Here is a 26,465-nt window from a genome sequence, read left to right as displayed (position 1 = left end):
ACTAGAGTGTATGCATTCTACAGTAATCCTGCTTCACACATAAGGAATTCTTTCTTGAACCATTCTGATAGAGGAAAAAATCTGCAGAGTCCACTTCTATAATATTTTTACCTAAATTGGGGGCAAGTGCAAAAGGCAAGTGAAAAGGTGATGTGGCCCCCTGTTTCTGTGGTATCAAAACAGTGATGGTGTTTTCCTGAAACTCCTTGAGAGTGTCAATCTCAAATTTTAGCACTGGTGTAGCCTATAAATGCAGTAAAATCATTCTCTGAATACACACTATACTTTGTCTTTACAGGTGTTTGGCAAACTCTAAATGAATATATCAAGAGTATTTAGGATAAGAGTTTGAAACTCTGAATATATCAAGAGTATTCAGGATAAGAGTCTGAAACGAGAACATGGGCTGCTGAAATGCACAGCAAGTTAAAACCTGGGAGAAAAGTGTGACAGAGGATTATTCCTGGCCTGAAGAGAAGGTAAAAATTCAAAGTATTAAGTTTAAAAATGAATGGGAAAGAGCTGTAGTAACCCACGGTCAGAGGAAAGCAGGATTTGGCTGTGTCACAGAGAGAAGCATCCTTATCCCGTGTGCCAGATGGATCTTGGCTTCCTTGCTCAAACACTGAACACAGGTTTGGAAGAGGTCACACAAGTGCACAAGGAGAATTGGTAAGAGCAGAGCCACTAGAGTGTGATTTGATTCATTATGGACTTACAATCCTGAAAGCTTACATGGGACTGGTTTCTGAAATCTAGAGGTGGTTCAGTCTGTGCTGTTGAAAACTTGTCTTTATGCACCCTGATGGTCTTTGGTCTGTCAGCATTTTAAACAAATGGAGCATTACAGACATTCCAAATGCATTTCCTCATGTATGCCTAGGTCTGCTTGATGCAGTAGGTGGGGTCTGAGAAAGGAATCTCCTCAAGCTTTGAAAGTTAATGCAGTGATCTTTCAAATCATTACTGAAGCTCACCACTAAAATGTTCTGCATTTCTTTCTAAAGTTGCAGGTTTACACCAATACATTGTTCAACTTCTTTTCTTGTTTTTAATTGATGTGGAAAATCTGAAGTCATCAAATGCTGTGTGACTACAGGATGTCAGGATAAAACAGCAGGTAAGGAAGTGTTTTAAACACCAGGAAAACTTCAATAATTTGCTGTTTGTGAGATAGACCTATATAAACAAAAATATGCATAGTATTTAACTGGACCTCACTTGCTAATTAATAACTCTGTATGTGTAACCTTCACAACTAAAGTTTTAAAAACAGCTATAGTTTCTTGTTGCAAATTTTTAAAGGCATATTGAACAGCTTTCAAGGTGAGTGTCACAATGCATTGCTAAAACCAAGAGACTTTGGATCAAGCTATCTTTCTGATAAGTACTGTGCTTCATTTGTAAGGAGAAATAACTTCTAATGGGGTTTTTAGAGAGACCCTGGCACATGGGTTGGTGGCAGCTGCTACTGTGGCAGCTTTTCTCCAGCAGAATAGAGCAGGATTATGAAGGCTGCTGTCATAAATGTTCTTCTGTTCAGGGTTGTCTTCTTATGACTACCTGAGTCTTATGAGGGCAGTTATTGTAATCTCCAACTGTAGTAAAACCAATGTTGACCTCCAAGCCTCAGGTAATTTATTGAAGGAAACCTAGGGAAGCTTTTCTTCAGAATGAATTGGCTTCACTAAAATCACTCACTAGTGATTTAATGGCATGGCTCTGATGAGAGGTGAGATCACTGTACCGAATGGAATCCAGAACTAAAAAATCTTGTCTTAGTCCCTTCCATTCTGCTGATCTTGATGTCAGCAAATTCATAAATGCACACTGCCACTGGTCCCAGTACCTGTCATTTATAAAGAATCTTATTTTCATTCTCTTTGGGGAAAAGAGTTAACATGTCTTTTAAGAACATTCAATTATAAACTGGCAAGAGGTTAATAATTTGATTTTTTTTCATGTTAATTTAGTGTAATTTCTTCTGCTTGCTTAAGTATTAATCAGGAATTTCTATTACCTATTTACTAAATCCAAAACTATCATCTACTTCATAGGAGGACCTCAGGTCATATTTTCATCAATTTCTTGAGGCTTATATGGAAAGGGCAGTCCTGGCTGAGGTGAATTGCTGGAGGGAGCTCCCTGAAAAGCACCTGGAGAGCAAGAACTGGAGAAGGATCCTCACAAGAGAACCTCTGAGTGACCTCACCTTGTCTATCCAAAAGATGGAGAGAAGGCACCACACAGCACCACCAGCTTTGGAGATGAGTGACCTACAGCCACAGCAGCTCCCCCAGAGCTCAAAACCACTGCTGCACTCCTGTCTTGTCCTGCAGCTGTCAAAAGGCTCTACAAGTCTGTGTTTTATTGAAGCAATGAAATGCATCGATAAAACAGAGACCTGAATCCTCCCCTGTCACCTGAGTCCTTATTGCTGTCTACCTACTGAATTAATCCAGATTCTGGGTTATAGGGACCATTTGTAAAAATGGCAAAAAAGCTCTGATAGGGCTTCCATTTTAACCAGGGAATCTTAATCTCAGAAACCTGTAGTAATATGATGAACCAGACTAAAATGTGTTAATCATATATTCCTTGGCATCTAACAGCAGTTTGTGCTGGTTGAATCAGGGTGAGGAATTATGGTAGCTGCTCCTTCTTGTAAAATGGACGTCCAATATTGCAGAAGCCCTTAAATTACCTACCTGAGACTGCTCTTGAAGTTAGATTAAAAATTGCCATTCTTCCTTCTGAATAATAAATACAGTGCTCTCTTCATATTAGAGCGAAATGTATTTTGATTTTTAAAACTGGTAAATAAGAGCTATTTCACTCTGGGATTGTCATCTTTTCTTTCATTTCACTGCAATGAAAATTGAGACTTTCTATCTAGAAATGAAAACAAGATTCCCAGTTAGTAGCAAGTAACAGTGTCTTTTACTGATTACTTTAAAATAGGGACAAGGTATTTCAACTATTCACAGATATTTCTGACATATCACAAAATAAGAGAAGAAGATCATAAACATATTAAAAGCAAAATAGTTTAAAATTTAATGTTTACAAACACATTGGTTTTTTTTTCTTTTCAAAATATTTGCTGATACAGTTTTGCAGGAGACTTTCTGTTTGATCACATATATTTCTACTCTACACAACATGTTTTGTCCTAGGGGATGAATGGGGAAAAAATATTTTCAGAATTGTACTTTGTCAGGAATAGGGATTTGGAATATGACCTCTAATGGTCTTGCAAATTTGTGTCTGTGAACTTGGTACAAGACTGAACATTCTATGCAGCTGACATTTATTTTACACTGTATTTAAGTATTCAAAAGAACTGAGGTTGACTCCTTATATATGTATTTTTTGAAGCTTTAAGGCTGCACCACTAACAACATTTTACCAATCTGTTGTCATTTTCTTAAAAGTTACAATTACTTTGTCAATTTTAGAATTGCTAGCAGTGATCATGCTGCCCACTTAAAAAAATTCCAAACCAAACAGAAGAATTCCCTGGAAACTGCACAGCACATGCATGATACATAACTATAAAATTAGTCCAAAGTTTTGATAAATACTCAGTTCCCACTAGAGCTAATAGTTGTTCTAAAGAATAAAATGCTTGTTATATACAGAAGTTTGGGCAGAGTATGGACATTTGCCAAAGAGCACTGGAGGCATTTCAAGGTCTGAATGGTTTGTACAGTGTTAACACAGCTGCCCCTTTTCCTCGTGTGTGAGCTTGTGCCACCTGTGGCAGGGATCATTCCTGGCACTGTCAACGGGCTCAACCTTACAAGACCTAAGTTCTTCTCCTGGCTGCTTCAGCTGAACCAGGAGCTCCTTGCAGGACTGAGAGACCTTTAGGGCTTGCTTGTGAGCTCTATGCAAACTTGTAGAGCATTTTCAGATACCACTTTCCATCAGGTGAGGGTTTGGTTTTTGCCTTCAGGACGTTACAACATGAAAAACTGCAGCAGCATTTTTCAATGAGCACCATTAACTGACTTTGATAATTTGGCAAGACCAGCAGTATTGAAGAAGCAGCTGAACTCCTGTCTTGTACAAAAACAAAGTACACCTGCCAATTACCCTGCAACTACAGTCTGTAAATACTAAAAAACATAAATATGTCAACCATACACATATACACAAAACACAGCAGTAGCAATATTACAGGATGCAATGCCTACTCTCTCTAACTGGTTTTGATTAATACAGATGCAACAGCAAAATAAATGCTATTTCATATATGAGAACCTTTCTTCAAAGGTCAGTGGCAGTAAGCCATAGCTCAGGTCCAGGCTTTCACTAATCCAATGAGACTCACACAAATTAATCAATGAAAGACAGCAGTATGGGATGATAATGGCTGTCAGTTAACACAAACTGTGAGACAAAGCTTTCTTTTGCTACCATTTGTAATCAATTCTCCCTTTTTCACAAGTGCTCTTTCTGTTAGCACTCACCAGACTTAGCAGGAAACAAAGTTATTCCATACGATATATGATTTAGGGGTAAGGATTAATAGAAAGAACCAGCCTGAGATTGGATTTCCTCAATCCTGGGAGGTGCTCTTCATGTATTTAAGTGAAATTTCCATGAGATTGCACTTAGCAGACCACTAAGAAGTTGTTGCTCTCCCACTTTTTCTTCTTTTCCATGCAGTTCTGTTTCAAAGTTCTGTCTCATGCAGTTTTGTAGGAACTGCATGAGAAGGGCAAGAGGAGATGACTGCTGGTCCATTGTCTTGGCTAATGCTCTTCAGAGCAGCGTCCTCTCCTCAAGACCACATCATCTAGTCCAATATCCCCAGTTCCTCCTCTCCCTTTCTCGCCTCTGAAAATAACCTATAAAGAGAAAGACAACAATTTGAGTGGCGGATTAAAAAAAAATTACACAGAAATAATTCATTAAAAAGTGTGATGAAAGATTATGGTCTTCATACAAATTTTCCTCAGGTCTCCAGTAGGCCCCTCCAAAATCAGGACCATTTTGTTGCTTTTGGGTTTTAATTAGCTAGAAAATAAAACTTCCACATTTCTTCCTGATTTCTCTCTGGCAGAGGCGTTCCCTGCTTACTTAAGAGGGTAAGTATCTGATCTTTGGGTAAGAGTCCCAGTGGTTCAGGTCAGCAGCCCTGGCTGCCCATGCTGACAGCTACTGCCAGGGGGTCTGGAGAGGCAAAGGACAGTGCAAAGGGGGACTGCCAGAAGTGAGAAATTTAGGTGAAAAAAAGGGTAAGAATATTGCAGCTATACTGTTCACCTGTTACAAATGTCCTCATTCTCAGTCCAACATTAATTGACAGCTAACAAAGTCAGGTGTCTTTGCTACTGTTGATGAGGTAAATTTTCTAGAAAATTATCTGCAGTAATTACAGCCTTAACACTCATTTTAGAGCTAGACACTGTGTATGTCTTGTAGCCTGCTCCCATCATGAACATTATGATGTGTGAGCTTTGCAGAGCACCTGATATTTAAGTCAGAGTAAAACAGGCCCTGAAATACCCAAGACACTTCAGATCTTAAATAAAAACTACCTTTAGAGGTTGAAGAATAACATAGAGCTTTTGAATACCAGTTTAATCACACTATGTTTCTAAAATTTCCAGGTATTAAAAGATTCTCCATGGCACTTCAGGCACTTTCTTTTGATTGCACTAAACCATTTTGTGTTATGGGCGTTGTTAGGTCATCATTCACCTCCTCAGCCTGATCAGCTGCAGCCATGCTAAAGGGCATAAAACCACATGTGATTGCACTTGTAATCTCCTTGCATTACCAAAAATTACTTATTTTCAGTATCGTTGCCCTGGTTTAGCCAGTTACCAATCTACAGGGGATTATTCTTCCTATTTCATGGCACTGTATTATTCAAAACATTGCTCATGAGGAATCTTGATACAGGCATTTTTTTGAATTCTCTATAGAGTATGCCTTTGTCCATGAGGCTGTTCTTTCCTAGGGGGTGATTCCCTTAAAATGGGCTGTAGCAGGTAGCTCAGGAAATGACCGAGTAGCCTACACTATGAGTATATTTCTGTAGCTGGGATTTCTTTTTTTTGTATACATAAAACTAATTTTAAAAAATGCACAATAACTGTCATTTGTATTGTGATTCCATTGGCAGAGATCAAAGTAGTAAAACAGAGTGAAACTGAACCCACAAGATGAACACTGCAGTGTTGCACCATTTAAACATCCTCAGCTTTTTCATGCAAAAACCCAAACAGCAACACAATGATCAGTACTTACACTCTTGATGCCTGCTCCTGGTAAGGTTATGTGTGTCTGTCTCCAGCCATGGCCCCCATTTCTCCCCCAGACAGCTGGGCCACGAGCACCAGATCTCCTCACAAAGACCTGCAGGGCACCAGAGTGCAGCCCAGGCACTTTATGCCTGAAGGACAGGCACAACTCTCCAGCCTGAGCCATGTGACCCAAGGGCAGGATAAGATGTGCCACTCTTCCTTCTTTCCCTTTGGGATCAGAGATGGTGAGGTACTGTCCCCCTGCAGTGGAAAGAGCAGTTAGTTGGGGGTTTGTTTGGTGCTTTTAACACTATTAGGTTGCAGGACCAAACCCACAACAGTTATTAAAAATAAATATAGGTAAAACAAGGTCCAGAGAGTGTAAAATAAGGCATATAGAACCAGAACCAGTGCATCTGCCCCCTACAGGGTAAGATTTACAGTGCTGCTCTTCTCTACATTAGTACATGGGTGTTGCCCATCTAATTTTTTTGACAAAGTAAATAATACCCCCCTCGCCAAAACTAAAACTTCATGTATTCTGTCATTTCTGACAACCCCTTGATCTCTGCATGATTTTAAACCCACAGTGACATTAAAGCACTGTGCAGATTCATGCACCTTTCAAACTGCAATGTTTTCCTGTTGGATAGATAACAGAGACCAGAATAAATGCTATCATGTAATTGAGCTATGGCTCTGTCCCTTTCCTTTTGTTTGAGGATTGTGTTAACAGGGTAAATCTCAAAGCATATCCATTTGCAACCCTGATAGCCTCTTTTATTCAACTGTAATTCAAACTCTTCATCTGGATTAGACAGAGAAAGCAAGAAAAAGTAATGATTTCCACATGGCTGTTAACCCCAAATTCTAACAGTAGGAAGTTGTCAGTGAACATACATACTCAATTCCAAACCCTATTATTATCTCTTATCATGTATGAAGTAAAGGTGCCTTCCAGAAAACACTCAGAACATGAGAAGCTAAGGACCTCAGGTATCCATTAAACCTAGAAAGAAAAAAGGCACCTTTCACACCAACACTCAGAACTACACTAAATGAGATTTCACATCTTGGAGAAAACCCAGACCTGTATGAGTTGTTTGTACTTTTCATTAAAACTTTTGCAAGGTGAGTGAAACCTTTAAAATCTAAAATTACCAAAGGGAAAAAGGTCCAAAAAATAAAAACAAAACAAAACACCGTATCTTACACTGAATCTAAGAATACATTTTTTTATAAAATCAGATTTACATATTTTTTAATTAAAAAACGCCACCTCTACCTTAAGTTCATTAAGAAAGTGGCATTTTTAGGCTCCTTACTTAAAACCAAAGATTTAGAAATGTTGGGTGTTTTTAATATTGTTGACATACACAGTTAAATAGGATAGAAAATTTTTTTTAACTATCTTCCTGTAACTACTCAAGCAGAGCATTATTTTTTGATAGTTTCTCTTTGAAAGTCACAATGTTTTCCCTTGAAAAGCTGTAAAATTTAATTACAATGTACCATGGCTTGTCACACACTCAAAAGGAAAGCCAACCTTGTCTTCCCTCGTCTCCAATTCACTACTTCTACATAAGTTTTTAAATTCTTTGGTCTGAATGAGATTTAACAAAGCAAAGTACTATGCTGCTGTCTGGGGCCCTAGATCATCATTTAGCCATGAAGTGGGATCCATTTGTCCAAGGATCTGTTAAAGCCTTTTGGTGGGAATTTTCTCAGGGAGTTTTTTTTTTTTTTTTTTTAATGCACTGCTTTTGCAGCAAGGTCACTAATTGCTGAAATAAGCATAATAGAGTTTAAATAACTGCACCTGTTTGCTGAAGATACAATTATACCACTCTGAAAGTACTGACTTATTAAGTGCATCGTTTTCAGACAGTTACTGTGGCTGAATCCAATCAATAGGAAACAGATTTAGGTAAGCACAAAGCAAACATAGCTGTAGGCAAGCCCCTGCAGGAAAAGGTCCCCTCAAATCAGCATTTTCTTCGTGCAAGATAAGCTTATAATGCTTCAGCACAGCACCTTTCAAAATGCAGATTCTGATAAACCAACATATAGCAAACTTTGCAAGGTGAAAGCAAGCAGTCAGGAACAAGCTGTGAAAATAAATCCTTCCAACAAGGTATTCCAGACTGGAGCGGGGGGTGGATTGGGTGGGTGACTTCAAGGGACTAGTTTTAACAGGTTATGTCAACAGCAGCAGAACATACACAGGAAATAAAAAGCTGAGCTTGTCCCTGACTACTGAGAAGCAATGCAGGGGAAAAGTCTGATAAAAAAAGAGCCAATTAAAAAATCATAATTCTGAAATTTAGTATGTATTAACAACAATTTTTGAGTACAGATAATGAATACGATTTGAGTGACTGACTTAGAAAAAACAGATTTTTAAACCTGTTGTTTCAAAAAAGGTATGAATTATGTGTTTTTTAGGGTTTTTTAAAGTGGCACTCTGCAGGCAGGAGTCAGCTGCCTGTTTTCTCATCTGCAGGAGGAAGGAGCTCTGCTCTCCCAGTCATTCCCAGGGCTTTTCAAGTGTCACAAGGAGCTCCTGAAGTACCAGAGCAGCTTGTCTGGGGGGACCCCTGCCCAGGCAGTGAAGGCAGCACTTCCACTGAGCCAGCCAAACAGCCTGGGAAAGGTGCCAGGTCACCTGCTGGGGGGACTCTGACAGGGTGCTGCATGAGGAAAATGGCTCTCAGTGCCCTCACCCTGCCTCATCCTAACCTGGCCACTGTCCCGCCTGAGAGCGCTTTCCTTCCGCCCATCCTGGGAGCTTTGTGCACTTCAAAGGGGCTCCTCGTGGAGTAATCCCATCATTACAGGAGCCAGGGATGTGTGTCTAATCCCAGCGCTGCTGCGGGGGAAGGGGAGATGGGCAAGGACAGCAGCCTTGCAGCGCCACACCAAAATCAACAGGGGACAAAATGCATCCACATCCTGGGACAGCAGGGCTGGGAGACAGGGAAGGGCTCTTCCTGTGGCTGATGCCAGTGTCCTGTCCTGCTAGCAGCTACTACACACTCCCCTCTAACCTTTGGGGTAATGTCACTTTTTATCATCCCAAATAGTCCCTTCTTCAGAAGCCTCTGTGTTTCAGCATTTCATTCATCTGCCTTCCAGTTACTTAACATTTTTCCTATATACAGATTGATTTTATCAAATTCTACTCCAAGCAACAGCAATCTGAGAGGTTAAACTAGAACATTATATCTGCAGCAAAACAAAGACTATTTCCAGTACCTTCTATAATTTTGCTAGTGATAGGGAAATATGTATATGTGGTAATTTGAAAAACAAGCTTTGTTTCGCCATAAATAAAAGTTGTTCTCTAGTCCACATTTTTTTCAGATTCCTTTAAGACAAACTTTTGTTGACTCCATTTACTACTGCTTCACAGAGATTCCTATTTTAAAGATGTCAGCTATGATAAAAGTGTAAATTTTCAATTGCTTTTTCACATTGGGAATCCTCAATTTTGCTTTTTATACACAGAAGAGGCATCAGTGTGAAATATACCCCAGAACTAAAGGGAACAGAAGCTGTGTGATTTGTCCTCAAGCAGAACTGTCATCAACCTCAAGCCTTGGTGGCTCTTCAACTGCAGGATGTGATAGTACACAGATCACTTACCTGATACATCTCTCACTGGTTCCCAGTGCAAGTCGTCATCTTTGTCCTTGATCCATCCACACAGACCACTGTCAAAATCACAGCTGTGCACCAGCACACCTGGCAGAACAGAGCAGGAGGTCACAAAAAAACCCCAGAAATTATTCAGATTGGTTTGGTTTTCAATTTCCCATGTGGCTGACTAGCCAGGGACTAACAAGTAAGTATGAAAATTAAATGTAGAAGAAGGAGCCCTAGGAAAAGAATCTACAAAAATACTAAAACGATAAAATAAACCTTTGTATTATTAACAATTCATGCCATTTTTGTGGTGAATTTTTTTAGGAAATAAAAGTGTAAGGTTCATATAGAAGAAGGATTGGTTTTACATGAAAATATAAAGCATTGTTTAAAAGAGGGGCATAAGATGTAAGAGTCCTGAAAAATGTATAAACCACCAAGAAATCCCAAAAAATTATAAACCCTAGGTCCTAAATAGGAGACATGGTCTTTACCTGGGTCATCATTTGCTTCAAATTCATCAGCTGTAATCCCTCGTTCAATTTCAAGTATTTCAAACAGATTATTGCTCACTCCAGGCTGGCGTGGAACTGTGAGAAAAAATGAATGAGATAAGGAAGTAGGTCACTAATTTATCTCTAACAAAAACCAGCAGAACAATTCTGGGCATTGTGCTTTTCCTGGAGATTTCAATACATCTAATTATATTCAACACCAAGACTCATAAACTTTATGCCTACGTGATTTATGATTTGTGTTGTAACATTTACCTAAGCACTGTAAAAGTGATTCCAAATCTCCTAAAGGCTCTTTGAATGAAAGCCTCTTTTTAACCAGGGGGGAAAGCTTTAACCTTGAAGCATACTATTCCTCTCCAAATGCATTTTCAGAGACAGTGGTTTCTCAATGAAATAAAGCCACGTGAAAGTCCTCACACAACCCTTCCACAGACATTTACAGGAGAACCTCGACAGGAGGCAGCAGCATTTGGAAGAGGCCCCAGGAGCACTTAATCTTTGAAATACAGCTGAAGGTACATCCATCAATCTGCAAAGGATTAGAGCTCCCAAAACAATTATCAGGGTTGTACTGGGAGTTGAGAAGGAGGAGCCCTAGTGGAAGCTGGAATTCAACTGTAATTATACTTTTTGCTTTCCAGCACAGCCTATGCTTCAGCTGCTGTTCCCAGCTGGAGGAGAAGGAACAGCTCTCAGTGATTAAGGGGCCCAGAGGTTATTAGACATTCAGCATCCAGGACAACCTGAAATTTATGAGCTCTTTGTGGGAGTGATGGCTGCCAAAGTCAGGTGGCTACAAAGACTCCCACGTATTTCTGAAAATGCTGTGCCAGTTTGTGTAAATTTCAAGCAGATTTCTTGCCTGATGGACAGCTGTCAGCTAGAGATAAACAGATTGCACTGAATAGAGCTGTCTTGGAAAATTCCTCTTTTGGAGGCAGGTCTAATGCATAATTCATAACAGTAGTAATGTGTTTCAGACATGTCCTCAGGTTTTATAGGCAACTCTGACACCTAAGGTATTTGTAAGCGTCTTATCTATTAAAAACTTGGCATGTTTTCCATTTGCAGTGCTAAAAGAACTATTAATGTCTCTATAGAACAAGTGAGAACAAGAAGAATTAAGATAACTGAAAAGACTCTTGTTTTCAGAAAATCAAATCCAAGGTTAAGAAGGAACTTCTTTTGCACTAGGTCAACATGAAAATAGCACTGCTACAAGAGCTCCTCTAAAGCCAAAAGATAGAATAGAAAAAAATGTTGATATTAGGACAAAATAAGCAAACTCCAATGTATTTTTAAAGTACTATTCTAGGCTAGAGGTCTTGAATAAAAATTTTATATAACAAAAACAAATAGTGAAAAAGCTCAAAATGTGTAGTAAGCCAATGAACTCCCAAATATAATAGTCATTATTTGAATCACTAAGTCTCCCTTTCTTTTGTTTTCTTTTTAGTCCTTTGCAGATTTTTGATTATGTATATTTGCAGTCTAGGATATTAATGCTCAAAACAGCTTCAGATTTAAGGCTGGATATTAGAGGACTGTTAATTTTTAAAGATACCTTGATTGTAAATAGCATTTTTGCTGCTGCGTTTCACCTGGGCTGTTTTGCTTTAAAACCTTGAGCTTTAACATGAAAGAAAATTTATAAATGTGCACAATCCCCACAACCTGGGCCAATAATTGCCTTGCAAAACATCTATGCACAAATATTATATAAATTCATTGTTCGCCCTGAATTATGCAGGTGGGGCAGTTGAACAAGCACATCTATGCTGCATACCCCGGGAGCACCACCTTGCCTTTCCTCACCCCAGGCTGTGCCAAGGGAAGAAAATACTGTTTGTTTTCTGTGCTGTGGAGAACAAATCAGCTTCAGAACTTCTGAGCACAGCACAGCAAGCACCAAAGGCTCAGACCACAGGTTCATAGGCAGGTAATTACAAGGTTTTAAATGAGCACTGGGGCAAAGAGCATGAAGGAAACTCGCTGCCATGCTCGAATGTTTGTAGGATACTCAGAGGTCACAGTTTTAAGGTACATTTCCTGTACACCCTCTTCCCAGTCTGTCACAGTCCTTGTTTATGGAAAATACTGCAAAAAATATTAGGAACTTATCTTGTAAACTACTTCAGTTTACTTCTTCAAGTACCACTTCTAATGCACTGATGTTTTCTATAAGCCTGAGTTACATCTGTGCACACATACAAAAATTCTCCAAATTGAAGTTGATATATCTGCCAACAACTAAAGATCTGCAATTTTTTTTCTCAAAAATTCCCTGAGAGTCCTTTTCCGCACACTTTTTTAACTAACTTCTAGAAGAATGTGTTGTAGTGCTTTATCAGAGTCACTTCAGTGCTTGGACCTAATTACAGGAATGTTCACTCAATTTGAAACAAGGGTTACTATAAGAGATGCAGGACTCTAAATATGACCCACATGTACACTTCTTTTTCCCACGACAACCAATAGGTTCAGTGGTGATTGTGGGAGAAAGTATTTGGTACAATTATTTTCTGTAAGCTTTCCAAGTCCTTTCTGTGTACTTTATATAGCGTATCAGTGTGCTTTTCACTTAACTTCAATGGTTTGATAAAGCTTGTTAAATAGAAACTTGGCTTCTTTTACTTGAAGAATTTTATAAGCTCTGAGTGAGCCAATACACCCACACTGCCACATTCTCAAAGTTCATGAGCTAACTTCTTCATAGATGCACAAATCTGGGGGGAAATATTAAATAACTCTGATTATTAAATAATAAATAAGAATTATTTCTTTCTTTTGGGCTTTTTTAACCTTTGGGAAAGCCATAGAGCTTTTTTTAAATTTACTTGCTAATTGCTGAGATTAGGAGTGTAAGAAAGTACATGTATATATATATATCAGCTTGTTTGCAGTTAACAAATAATCGCTGTTTTGGTGCTACAAAACCAAGACATGGAGTGCAACTTCATGTTATTAGTAACTGTTATTACTAGTAATAATGCAGTTCTCTGCCTTACAGAAAAAACACTGATTTTGCACTGTAAGTACAATTCCACTCCACACAGTAATCATGACTAAGCTTCCCATTCAATAAAAACAACAACAAAAAAGGACAAAGATTTTTTGACTGAAAACTAACAACTGAAAGCTGTTAAATCCCACTTGCAAAAAAATCCCACAAATGATGAGATCTCACACACAACCAGTAGAAAACAGCTAAAAGAAAGGGTAGTCCAGAGGTCAGTCAGACTGAGAAAACAAGAATAAGTCCTGCTTTCCTCCAGGGAAGATACTGATACATGCTAGGCTAAAAAGAAGAGGCAACAGAGAGGCACATTTCACCCTTTTGTTCAGACACCCACAGTGTCCAGAAAATATTTCTTAAAACTCTACAGATTCAAATTCTGCAGTAAGAGTTATTTTAGGAAGTGCTTTGATGGACTATGCCACCCTCTCCAGCACTATTTACATATGAGGAGAGACACAACAGTGTCAGCATGTCACCACTCTACAGTCCAATCTTGCATTTCTTCGGCAGTTACAGGGTTCAGTAAGTTCTACCAAAATCAAGCACCTTGGTATTTACCTTTGCAGAAGGTTTTCTGCAAAGTGACCTGCCTGCTTTTGTATGAACATCCATTTGGGAGGTGCAAAGTGCCAAGTGAGTTCAGAGAAACACAAAAAAACCAAGGAGCGTACAGAAGCTTGCATATTAGATCTGGGGACAAAACTTGCTGGAAGATTGACTGAGGGTGAGACTTGTAAGACTCCTCGATTTCATGACTGAACTCCAGAGTACCAACAGGAACAAAACACTTATTGCAAATGCTTAAATAAAGTCAAATACATTTTAAAAGGTGCCAGAACAGTGAGGACAAATTAAATACTGTTGTAAAATAATGCTACTCTAATGATATCAATGAATAACAAACCCCCTATTCTTTGCTTTTATTATTTCCCTTTTTTCAACAGCTTCAAGGATCACAAAGCTGCACTTACAGCACTAAGGACTTTGCAGTCACTGAAAGGGAGAAAAGAAAGAATCCAGTTTTAATCCAATCTTTACATTTTAATAGCTGTTATGAGAAACATTTCCTAACTCAAAGCTTTTCAGCTGCACCAAGGGCTAAGAAGGAAAACTGCTGAACTGTCTTTTAATATAGATAAGGGGGTTTGTTCTTGCTATGCTGATATCTAGCATTATGCTTTAAGTTTATGCTTTTAGTGCTTATCATCCAGATCCCAATGGCAGCAGAAATTCACAGTCTTATTGAGAAGTTTGTTCTATTTGTTAGAGATTTATAACTAGAAAAGATTCCTCTGTACTTCACTGTAGTTTGTATCAGTCCTGAAATAGTTAAATATTAAGCTATCACTGCATTCCTCTCTCATTGCCATTCCCCCCATATCCATATCAGGAGAAGATTATCCTTGGTGCCAGATTCCACTGTCTGCATCTGACTAAGTGGTTCAAAGGCCAAGTGTAGGAATTCCATGTTAAAAAATACAAATTTTTTTGTTCTCTAAAAAAGTAGCTCCCCAGAGTCACTGCAGGCTTTCTTAGGAAAGGGGTAAAGCATCTAAAGAAAAGAAACAACCCAACGCCTTTCAAAAATTGCAAAGGGATTTAAATAAAATTATCAGCATTTTTACCATGTGTGCTCTTTGTCGCTGCTGAACAGAGCGATTTCTCTGATCCTCAGCTCATTTCAAGTTGAGCAGCACATTCAAGAGAGCTCTAAAGTGAAATCCTAGGTCAAGTTGACTCAGTGCATGGAACAGCAGGTCAAATAACAACAAAGGAAAAAAAGGAAGGGAAATGTCCATGATAACCTAGCTGAAAACACAACTCTGAGGTCTTTTAACAGATGCTAATGGCTGTGTTTAAAATAAAGACTGGACATGGCACTCAGTGCCATGGTTTAGTTGAGGTGTTAGGGCATGGTTTGGACTTGATGATCTTGAATGTCTCTTCCAAGCTAGAGATTCTGTGAATTCTCTGAGCACAGAACTTCCAGTGGTTGCTGGTGCCCTCTGTGTTGGGTTTTGCCCATCCCTGTGTGATAAAACACTACCTCTTGTGACTCTTTGGAATACAATAACCCTTGGAGACACAGGAGGAAGCAGACACCTAAGATGACACAAATTCTTTTGAAGATTTATAAAACCAAGATTAAATCCTAGTTCATGACCTGAGTGTATCTAACATTTATTTTCTCCTCTGTTTTCCAATAAAATAAGAGTTACTAGATTACTAATTGCTCTCCGTATTCTCTAGTGAGAAACAAAGAAAGGCAGAAAGAGCGAGGCTTTTTCTTCTCTTCCAGGCAGGCATATGGGGACAGTACAAATTCATTTTTGAGAACTGGCTTCTTCGCTGTCTCATCTGGAGAAGCAGTTTATGCGAGGAAATGAACCTAAAGAAGCTCAGTATAAGCAAAACAAAATTAGCTCATACCCAGAACCCAGGAATACTACAAAGATGTCTGATGTAGGTGAGACTAAAACAGAAACAGCTTTAAAGAAGCTGAAGGAAATAGTTCAAAACTCCCTTCCCTGAAGAAATATAGAGGCAAGCAAAAAATCCACAAATGTTTTTGGAGGTGGGGAGGGCTCTTAACACCATGGTTGTTACCATTGTGTCTGGCTGTAAGGAATGATTTTGGAGAGGCACTGGCTTACACTTGGTGGGAGCACTGCTGTCCTGAGCTCACGGTGCCTCACACTGAGCAGCTGCAGCCAAACAGAGCCAGGCACTGCTCTCCCACACTCCTGGAGCAGGGGCAGGGCTGGCCAGCAGGAACCTGAGCTCAAAGCCCCCTGCACGCAACATCTGTAAGCTAACGTGAAAGGTGTTTCAGGTAATGCACCTCACCTCACTTTGCCGTGGGCCAAGAGCACTCATGCAGCCAGGTCTGCAGCCTAGCTAATGCCCAGGAATGCAGCACCTGCCATAATGCTCCCATGCTGCTGAACCCTGGTGTGATGGCATCTGGGGATATCTAAGTATTGCTGTGTTATCCTTACAAGTGCACTACTGAGGAGAGGCAGACCCAGGCTCTGTGCATCCCACTGTAGTAATGTATAAGGGCTATAACTTTTCTTCCTGCTTTTCTATATGTCCCACATGAGGAAATGAACTACCCCACAAACCTCTGCAGTAACAGGATTCAAGACGTGAAGAAACACCCTACTGTACAAGCAAGGCTTTCTTTGAGAAAGCAGCATGTTCTTCTGAAACAGAACTGTTTTGCACTAAACTGTAGGTTTCAAATCCTTAACAAATGCTTTTGAGCACTCCCACAACAAACACTTCTACACAGAGAGAAAGTAGGAGAGGACTCCAGTGACCACTACCTAGATGATACTTTCAAAGTGTCCAGAAGAGAAAAGAGAGGAAAACAGAGCAGAAAGCAGAGTGGAAAGGAGAGAAAAAGATAAGAGAGAGGAGAGAAAAAGACACCAGCTTCACTGAAGATCACACTACTAGCATCATCTGGAGCACAAGTGGAATATAGGCTTTCAGTCACATAGTTACATCACACGTGTATCAAGTGTGTCTCTTGCTGGTAACCCAAAAATATGACATGTTGACCTGATCTGAGGCCTCTCTGTCCCTGTATTACCTGCTGAGGCCAGGAACAGCTGGTGCTTGACCCGTTTCAGTCCTGCTGTGCCGTGCACTGAAGCCTTTGAAGTATGTATAAGCCTGTGTATGTATATCACATATCACAAACCTCAGAGTGTAGCAGCTGACCTAAACCAACAGTTGATAAACACTTTGCAAAGGTCCTGTGTTTGTTATATGTACCATAATGTAAGCTGCAGTCAGACCAAGCCAAACTTCAAAGGCTTTCACTTTCCTATTTTCCAAACTCCTATATCTGAAACACATGTATTGAAAGCGTTAGCTTCAAAATCCCTCTAGGGACAATATGGAAAGACTAATTGTAAATAATAAGCTTTACATAGAGGATTGTTATGACTTCACAAAAATTCAGAACACTGAACACTAGCCCTCTGCTTTAGTATTCCAGAGAACACTCACAACATGAGACAGACACGTGGGAAGCATAATGCTGGAGCCCACACTAATTTCCACAAAAGTATATTTTTAACTGTTGGGTCCCATTAGATTAAGCTTCATAAATCTTTATTATATTTCCTTTTAAAATTTCACTTAAACATATGTCCATATTTTTAATTGAATATGAAGCCAACTCTACTAAGCAGTACCAGGATTTGTCTTCTAACTTTTGTCAGCTTCACTCTCTATTTTCTAACTGTCTACAACAGATAAAATGTCACAGGGAAAACTCTTTTACAAGGAACAAAATATTTCACTGAGTAATGACCTGGAACAACAAAGCCCAAGATATTACCACATAGATGCCAAAAGCAACCAGAAAAAAACTCCCACATTGCTTGTGCACCTGCTCTGAGACAGCAAACTTTTCCTCCTACTACATTGCTTCAGCAGCTTGATTGTACAACAAGCTGGAGAGCTGATAGAACATACCCTCCCCATCTCTAAAATTAGCCACAGAACTAAAGATGAAATCAGGTGTTGAGTATTTCTTGGCAGATATGCACAGCTCTGTAAGTGCCAGTAATGTCTCCTGTGGTATGCACTAAAGCTGGCACAATGGTGCTGTAGACTTCAGAGGAGCTCCTAAAGTTACATGTCTTCATGCTATGAGAATCTTTACTATCTTCAGCTTTTCATGTATCCCTTTCCACAGACACAGTCCAGAAAATTACCCTCTATGCTATTTTTATGCATTTTTCCCATTGTTTAGTCATGAACATCTGAGACTATTTGAACCCATACAAAAGAGGTCACATAGAAGTCTTTAGGTAATCAGGCGTGATCCCATTTCTTTACCATTCTTAAAACTATGGTAATACTTTGTTTAGGAGGGACTCTCAACTCTCTGAATTTAAATCCATTGACTACTTTATGAGTTATGTTGTACTTCAATCCTTTTCAATAAAATGTCTTTCATTTCCTTAAAACCTTAATCTGAAAGCATAATAAGTACTTCTACAGGACAATATACTCGATAATTTCAGGGGGAAAAAATAAATACTTTTTTGATTGATTGATTCAGAACATCCGTCGCAAACTTTTGTTAGGTAATAAAATCAACTACTTTTGCAGCTTTACCATATAACCATATTCAGTTTCCTTTCTTTGTTCTCAATGGTATAGTGTTCCAAAAATCCCAAACAGTATAGTGCATGCTTTCATCACTTTCATACAGCTTTGATAAACAAAGACATGGAAAATTACTTACTGAACACATCTCCTCGGGGTTTCTGAGGATCTAGCTGGATCCTATTGTCATCTAAAACTCCTTGGGAAGTTGTAGTTTCAATAGGAACATGTGCAGGCTCTTCAGTTGTTGCCAGAGGAGTTCTTTGTGGTGGTAGTGTAGGTCTTACTGTTGTAGGCTGAGGTGTTGTTGGAGGTGGAGGCTTCACCACTGGGGTCGTGACTGGCCTTGTTGTCACTGCCACGTGTCTCATGGTTGGCTTGGGTGTCAGTCGAGTTGTCCTGGGTGCAGGTTGAGTTGGCACAGGTGTAGGATGAGTCGTTGGCCCAGGTGTAGGATGAGTCGTTGGCCCAGGTGTAGGATGAGTCGTGGCCCAGGTGTAGGACGACTGGTTGGCCCAGGTGTAGGACGAGCTGTTGGCCTGGTCACTGGTCTTTCTGTAACAAAAGCAGGTACACACAGTGGTCTGAGGAGTTGTGCCTTCAGCATCAACAATCCTGCTCATTCTACCACTGCCTCCCTCAGGGAGAGTGCAATTGGCCTTGAATATGTGATATGGACCAGGTGGTTCAATCACAAAATAGGAATAACTGCAAAGAGAATCAAAATGGGACCAAAATGGACATCTCAGCCTCTCACTCCAGAAACTTAACAGTCTCTTTCATTGTGATACAGACATACTTGGATGAAATAATTTTTTTTCTTCTGAAGGTTTCCAGTTAGAAACATAGTTTAGCATCAGCACTGCTAAATTATCACATCCCTTTAGGTTGTACTTGGCACAGCAGCAGTTTAGAGATAATTTAGAATGACTGAAGGTCAAGACACTCCATTCCACATCCTCTCAAGCATCAAGTCTCTTTTAGACTTGGCAAAACTTACACAAAAGCTTGCTGGTTAAAAAAGCATGGGCAGGAAGCCATGGGTTAAGCAGCCCCCCAAACTGGACAAGTTCATAATTAGGAGTGGAAGCAAGTTTATTAAGACCCTCACGTTACAAGCATTTTGATCACAGATGGCCAGATACCTTTGGATTAAGAAAGTTCTTGCAGACCTTTCCTTCTAAACATTTTTCCTTGTCAATAAGCAGAATTATTTTAGAGATTGAACCAAGCCAGCCTTCATTTAGATCCTTCTCTTTGCTAAACACCAGGAAATGAAGATATTTTTCAGCCTTCACAAAAATGAGGTGCTGGACTGAGCACCACTTTCACCCCAGAAACAGTGCTCACAGTACCATCTCCTCCAATGTTTCAGAAAGGACAACAAATTTTAACTTAGTCTCACAAGGAGAGTTTCTGAAGACATGAAACACAAGAATATATTTTGTTGTTTTCTATTGGTTAATAAGCCTTTTACATCTCACTGGAGATCTTAAAAGGCTCAGTAAGAACTCTAGTCACATATTTTGTGTACAAGAATTTCAAGTATAGCACACAGTTAAAATGAAGAACTACTGTTGTTAAACAGTGAATTGTTTGATGATAGTAGGTAAAAATGTTTTCCCTCTGGCCACTTGTTTATTACTATTCCTTTGAGTACCCTGCAGTTTTGACATTTATAGTATATTAAAATATAAAACACCCCTTAGGACCATGTCCCAGTAACACACATGAAATGTGCCCACATATACTTGCAAGCACTTAGGATGTGAGAGAACACCTTTTACCATGACAGCTACAGCTGAAGGGGAAAAATGGTGCTGCTCTTTAAAGAGATCAGTGAGTCACCAAAAACCAGATCCCACAAAGGAATGCAGGATCAAAAAGATCCAGCAGATGTTACAGAGCTGCACACTCCTGTGGGATGTCAAATAGGGGAGTGCTCCAACACCTTATTCTGTACCAAGGGGGTGGCTGCTTCTCCCAAGAGAAAGGTGGCCAAGGGAATTTTCCAACAGCAAATTCTTCCACAGAAACCCTCCCTCCTGGCTCTTCTCACATCTGGGAAGCAGCAGGGAGTGGATGGGGTGAGCTGCTGAAACGGGCCAGTTGTGGAGTGTACATAACAACAGGGTATGAGTAATGTGCACTGTTTGATCAGACCTACCCTGCATATTCAGTTGCTCTCATCCTGAAGCAATCTCTAGAATCAAGCTGTGAATGGGGAGAGGTGAATTTCTTTCTAATTATGAAAATGTCTCAGGGAAAGATATTTTTACCAAGGCATGCTAAGACCTAGAAAACTCCAAACACATTCACCAGCCCTTTACTTAGTATTAAAAATACTCAGTTAAGAGAAACTGAGCCTGACAGAGCTCTACCTTAAAGCTTACAAAATGGGACACATAAGCTTTCAGAATCTCTATTATAAAAGGAGCATTACATACGTATGCAGTTTGTTCCACTGTCTCTGTATCCTTCTTTACATTTGCATTTGTAGGATCCTGGAGTGTTATAGCAGTGTGAAAAGCTACCACACTGGTGGTGGCCAAGAGCACACTCATCTATATCTGCAACAGAAAATTTACATTAAAAAAATCATTTGCTTCATAGAAACCTGACCTTATCCCTGCAAAAAACCCTAAACATTAATACCATTTTGATTCTTCAAAAAAAAAAACTTTTGCCAGTGGGAAAAGGAAAACAGACAGTCACAAATCAATGTGGTGATGCAAACATTAGGGAAAATAGGGACAATTGGGCAACTTTGGTATTGCTCAGCTTTTACCTTAGCATCAGCTTCAGACATGCCACAGGTAGATTGCAGCTGAGATCATGAAGATCACAATTTTAACAACCACTTCTTACAGGTGACAAAACAAGAAAAAAAGAGTGTAGGAACATGCATGTTGTTAATCACAAAGATATTAAATCGGTTTCTGTTCATAAAATTCTTCCTATATTGTACATCTGTATAAATGTTTCTACATCAAGTAGAAACTGCTGGAAATGTTTCATATGCCATGTCCACATTTATTGTCAGTGATGCAAGCAAAAACCTCCAAATTCCAGTGTTCTGAATACAAATTTCTCTGAAAAAAATACTTAAGCAAACATAAAGCAATGCCTCATTATCCCCACATGATTTTTTTCAGTTAAAGAATCATAACCAGTTGAGACCCTGTGAAACTAGGGCAGAGAGACCTGGGAATATCTTTGTTGAAAGGCATACACCAGCTGCATTCCAGTCTCATGTCCAGACAAAAACAGGTTATTTCCCAACTCCTGCCTCTTCCCCACCTGTCTGCAGGGGAAGGAAAGTTGGCCAGTCTGGGTTGGGAGGGGGTAGGGTGTGCACATTTTCTTATCTTGGATCTTGGGACATGCTATGGAGCACACCAGTGTTACAGCTCAGAGACAGCCTTAGCTCATACACTGCTCCAAGCCTACAACTGCCAGTGACAGTGAACCCTGAGGAAAAAACAGCTTTGGAAACAAATTTCTGCAGTCATCTGCTCTGTTCTCCCCACTAACTTCCACAAAAGAACCAGTTGCAAGAATGTGGGCCAAATACATGCCTTCTCTTTCACAGCCTATTTCTATAATCCACCCTTTCTTAAAATACCAATGCAGTGTAAAACAACCTGCTTCAACATTTCAGCCATAATAAATAAACATTCCTCTTTGAGCATTAATTTAATTTTCAAATACACAACTCTATTACATGCATGTGAGAAATAGCTTGTCATTACCATGGCACTGGTATTTGCCTCCAATGTACATCAGGTCAAAGCCTTTATGACACCTGCAAATGTAGCTCCCGAAGGTATTGACACAGTGCCTGAATCGTGGGCAGAGAACCCTCCCAGTAGCACATTCATCAATATCTGTGGAAACAAAGGAACTGTATTATTCTTAATAACAGTTAAAATACAATTTATGCTGTCTAAATGAAACTGGTTTCACATAATGGAAAGCTAAAGAATAGCCAAAGTATTTTTTATATGGGCCCTTGGTCAGCCAGCAGTAATTCATGAGCACTTCTTCTGGCTGTGCCCTCCAGTTCAGCTCTGGGTCACAGGCAGATGCCCAGGGAGCAGCTGATGCTCACCCACTGCTGCTCTCCCTGCCTGGGGAGCTCTCAGACGAGGTCAGGCTGACACACAAAAGCTGCTTGTGCTGCCAGTCACTCTGCAGCCCTTGGACACTGAACAGAGGCTGCTGAGTGCTCAAACACTAATTCTCCACTGAGGTACAGACCTGCCATGCACGGCTGCTTCTGACGCACGCAGCTCCTCGTGTTTGCTGGTTATCTACAGGGCACAGTTCAAGCCTTTGCTCTGCAGTTCTATCAGGCTCTTGATCTATGGGAAAGCAAGATTTTGCTCTCCATGCAGTTCTTTTCCCAAAAGGAGCCCTTCAGCTGCCGATGTCAAGAGTGCAAAACAAAGCCGAGTGATTGATGCCCTGCTGCTCTTGTGAAAGAGGCCTGAACAAGGCAGAGCCTCTTCCAGTGCACAGAAAATATGTTACCAAAAGCTGCTGGTTAGTTAGGGCAGCTACCTGAGTGGGGGAGATGGGGCTTCTGCTTCTCTCCAAGCTGGGCTCCCACAGCCAAGAGAAGTGACTTAAAGCCATGAATTATTGGCCAGATGGGTCATCCCAGGAGCTCCTGCTGGCACTGTCCCACTCTGCATGAAGAATTACTGAGGACAGCAGGGATTCAATCCCTGAGCTCCCACACTCCTGGCCTGTCTGACTGCTCTCTCTCCATCAGAAGCATTGCTGGAATGGTGCAGTAAAGGCCTCAATGAGAAAGAAAACAAGGCCAATACTGGGCATCTCTCCACGTGCCTGAATCTTCCTATAAATCTCTCTCTTGATTTGAATTTATTGTTAACATTTTAGGCTTTGAGTATGCTACTAAGTTTTACAAACTCTATCATGCTTCTTATTACAATTTAATCAACGAGTCACAATTTTCTATCCTTTATTAAAATATTATTTCAAGGCTGCAAGTTTAAGACTCTTGATTACTAAGAGTTAGTTGGGGTTTTTGTTGGTTTTGGTTGAGTTTTTTAATCTTTAAACCACAGCTTCCAAAAGTAGTTCAGTAAGAACAAGATTAGCCACTGAATATACTTCATCATGGCATGGATTATGATCTTTAAAAACCTAATGTAGCATGTCCTGCTTCTTCCTCTGTACATATTCATATTAATTCACATTTTTGCAAATTCACATAAGGCAAAAATTATGTTAAATTATTGCAGCAGTGTAGTGGTAGGCAGTTATATGTCCTAGAGATACAGGACAGAAGTGTTAATCAATACACTGTTCAAAACTGATGCCAAAATATGGAAAAATGTAACAGCCTTCCACTTGAATATAATGAGAGGTGCATGGATGCTCATTGCTGAGGGGAAATGCACTTTTTAATCAGTGGCCAAAGATGATATGCTAGTGCTTGTGATCAGTTTCCTGCAGCTCTCAAACAGCACAGTGGCTGTGGCTTATTTCAAGCCAACCCACATCTGGACCAAAAGCTGTAGAGCTGTTTCCCTTTGCCTGCTGCAATGTGCTGTGGTTCATACCTGCTTCCTGTGAAAAGCAGTGCATGGAGGGGGGTTTTGGAGCTCACATCAGCATCAGGGAGCTGCTCCAAAGGCACATGAGGCAGTGTGATGGTCAGCACCTAATGAGCATGATGGTCAGAGTCCACCAGAGAAGCAGAATTGCTTCTCTCTCTTGTTGCAAGTATGACCAGATTACCAAGCCCAAAATAACCTAAGACTAATTTCAAAATAGCATAATTTTTAAGTTTACAGGGCTGAATCTTCAATTTTCTAAACACACACAAAAATGAAAGAATTAATTTTATAGTGAAAAATCATTATTTTCAGCCCTCAAATAATTTCAGAACATTTGAAGATGAAATGTGTATATGGCTCATTTCATTAAATTAAAATCCCAACCCAAAAACCTGGCAAGACCAATTGATTTATTGATTCAAGAGTCATTAATCAACTAATTAGCTATTTAATCCAGATTTTCACCAAACACTTTGCTGAACTATTTTTTTCACTTTGTTGTCATTTAGTTTATATGATTTACCTTTATAGCCAAATTGGTGGCTCTTTACTGATTGTCTGAAAGGAACATTTTAAATAAGGGAATGCTCAGCAAGTGTTAAACTAAGAACAGAATAATGCCCAGAGGAATTTCCACCTGTGCTAAAAATAGGCCTTGCATTCCCAGCTGTTTCAGACTTTCCTCAAACAAGAATCTCATGAGCTGTAGGCAACGCACACTTCAATTTTCTTACCACCACCTACACTTTTATTTGTACTGCAGCACTATCTAGACCCTTGCTGGAGCCAACAACTCCCCCAACAGTGACAAGCTTGTACAAACATGAGGGAAAAGCACAGCCTTAGTCCCAAGTAGCTTCAACTCTTTGAGGTATTTACTGCAACTCGAACTTGAAAGAGAAATAACACAGAAAGCGTGCATGTCATAATCACTTCTTACCAAAAAAGGGGAGAACATTATGTTACAATGCAGGAAGAACAGGCATCTCTTGCTGTAACTATTTTCTCTGTATTGTACCAGGCTGCTCTGAAATTCTTGGGGAAGTTTTAGAAATAAGTTATGAGATCATTCTGAATGATGCATACCCAACTAAAATGTGGGTACACAGTTCTTTGGCTTTCTGGGGGTGGGGGGGGGAAGTTTTTTTGAAAACTGCACTGAAGAACTCAAAGAGCTTCATAGGACTGGTTTGAGTGTTACTATTTGGCATTAAAGTACACTTTGGTTATTTCCAAGTATGAAGTTTTCCTGGATAGAAAAATGAACACTGGGAGAATGTTGCAAGCATTTTTCCTAGCAAATTTCTCTACTTGGTGTAGCTTTCTTGAATTTGTACTTAAAATCATTCAGCTCACTATCTCATGGCACCAGTATTTTCCAAAGATCTCTCTGCCATAATATCCACAATGGGATTTATTACAACTTAATCCCTTCAGTATGCAACAACAGTCGGTCCTGTTCTTTCCATTTTTTTCCATGCACAGATTTGCCAATCATGCACTTCAGAAAGCCTCTGACTTGGTGTGGAGCCTGCTCTTCTCATCAGAAGATCTAGAGTCTGTCCCTTTCTCTACCAACAAATTTTTGGTCAGCATGGGTCAGGCACTTGGAGAACCACCTACCCTGTGGGCAGCCAAGACACCCAAAGGGATGATTAGGATGTCCCCATTTTCTTACATTCTTTCAGTGTTACTGGTTATGTAATTGTAGCACTTCACAGAATATAAATAATGAAATCACTAGAGCATCATATCCCACTCAGGATGTATAGTTAATGACTGATGAAATGACGTCACACTGTTCTTCAGACCATAGTAGAGTCTGATTAACCATAAGCACCTTTTCCATGTTCACAAACATGGGAACAAAATATTTCACTTTTATACACTCTAAGTTCCAGTGTTTATTTTAACCTGGAGTTTTCACAGTATGGAAGAAAGACAGCACATTCAATCCCACTAATACCAGGAACATGTAGAGACCTTCACCTTGCCCCTCTACAATATCAGTGATTTTTACAAAATAACCCACTGAGCTAGGCACCACCTTGTTGGGTATGAGGGAAAGGTGATCTCCCCATTCCTTTTTTTATGCAGGCAGATATTTTGGAGTTAGCAATTGCTTAAAATGACCCAGTAGCAAGAGTGGCAAGGGCCAAGGGCTTGGATACCAAGGAGTCTGTATGGGCTTTAGGCAGACAATGAAACTTGCAGGACTGAAAACACTGGCAATCTCTGCCACAAGGGCACCTGAGCAACCGCCCTATTACTCCTCTCATTATTAGCAACTTTAAACTGCCTG

At 39.9% G+C, this 26,465-nt stretch overlaps 1 protein-coding gene across 1 annotated transcript in view; it reads right to left on the bottom strand.

The window, feature by feature from the left end:
- Positions 1–2,943: 2,943 nt before the first annotated feature.
- Positions 2,944–26,465, bottom strand: part of NPNT (nephronectin) — a 61,426-nt gene continuing 37,904 nt past the window's right edge. The window contains 8 exon segments of the mRNA XM_030948337.1: positions 2,944–4,856; positions 6,265–6,521; positions 9,906–10,004; positions 10,400–10,495; positions 18,712–19,059; positions 19,062–19,127; positions 21,020–21,142; positions 22,325–22,459. Of these exon segments, the coding sequence (XP_030804197.1) occupies positions 4,761–4,856; positions 6,265–6,521; positions 9,906–10,004; positions 10,400–10,495; positions 18,712–19,059; positions 19,062–19,127; positions 21,020–21,142; positions 22,325–22,459 (1,220 nt within the window). The 3' untranslated portion in view covers positions 2,944–4,760.

This window comes from Camarhynchus parvulus, chromosome 4 (assembly GCF_901933205.1).
Source record: "Camarhynchus parvulus chromosome 4, STF_HiC, whole genome shotgun sequence".
Classification (NCBI taxonomy): domain Eukaryota; kingdom Metazoa; phylum Chordata; class Aves; order Passeriformes; family Thraupidae; genus Camarhynchus; species Camarhynchus parvulus.
Note: the sequence above shows the minus strand (reverse complement) of the source record. Positions and strands in the feature narration are given on the sequence as shown.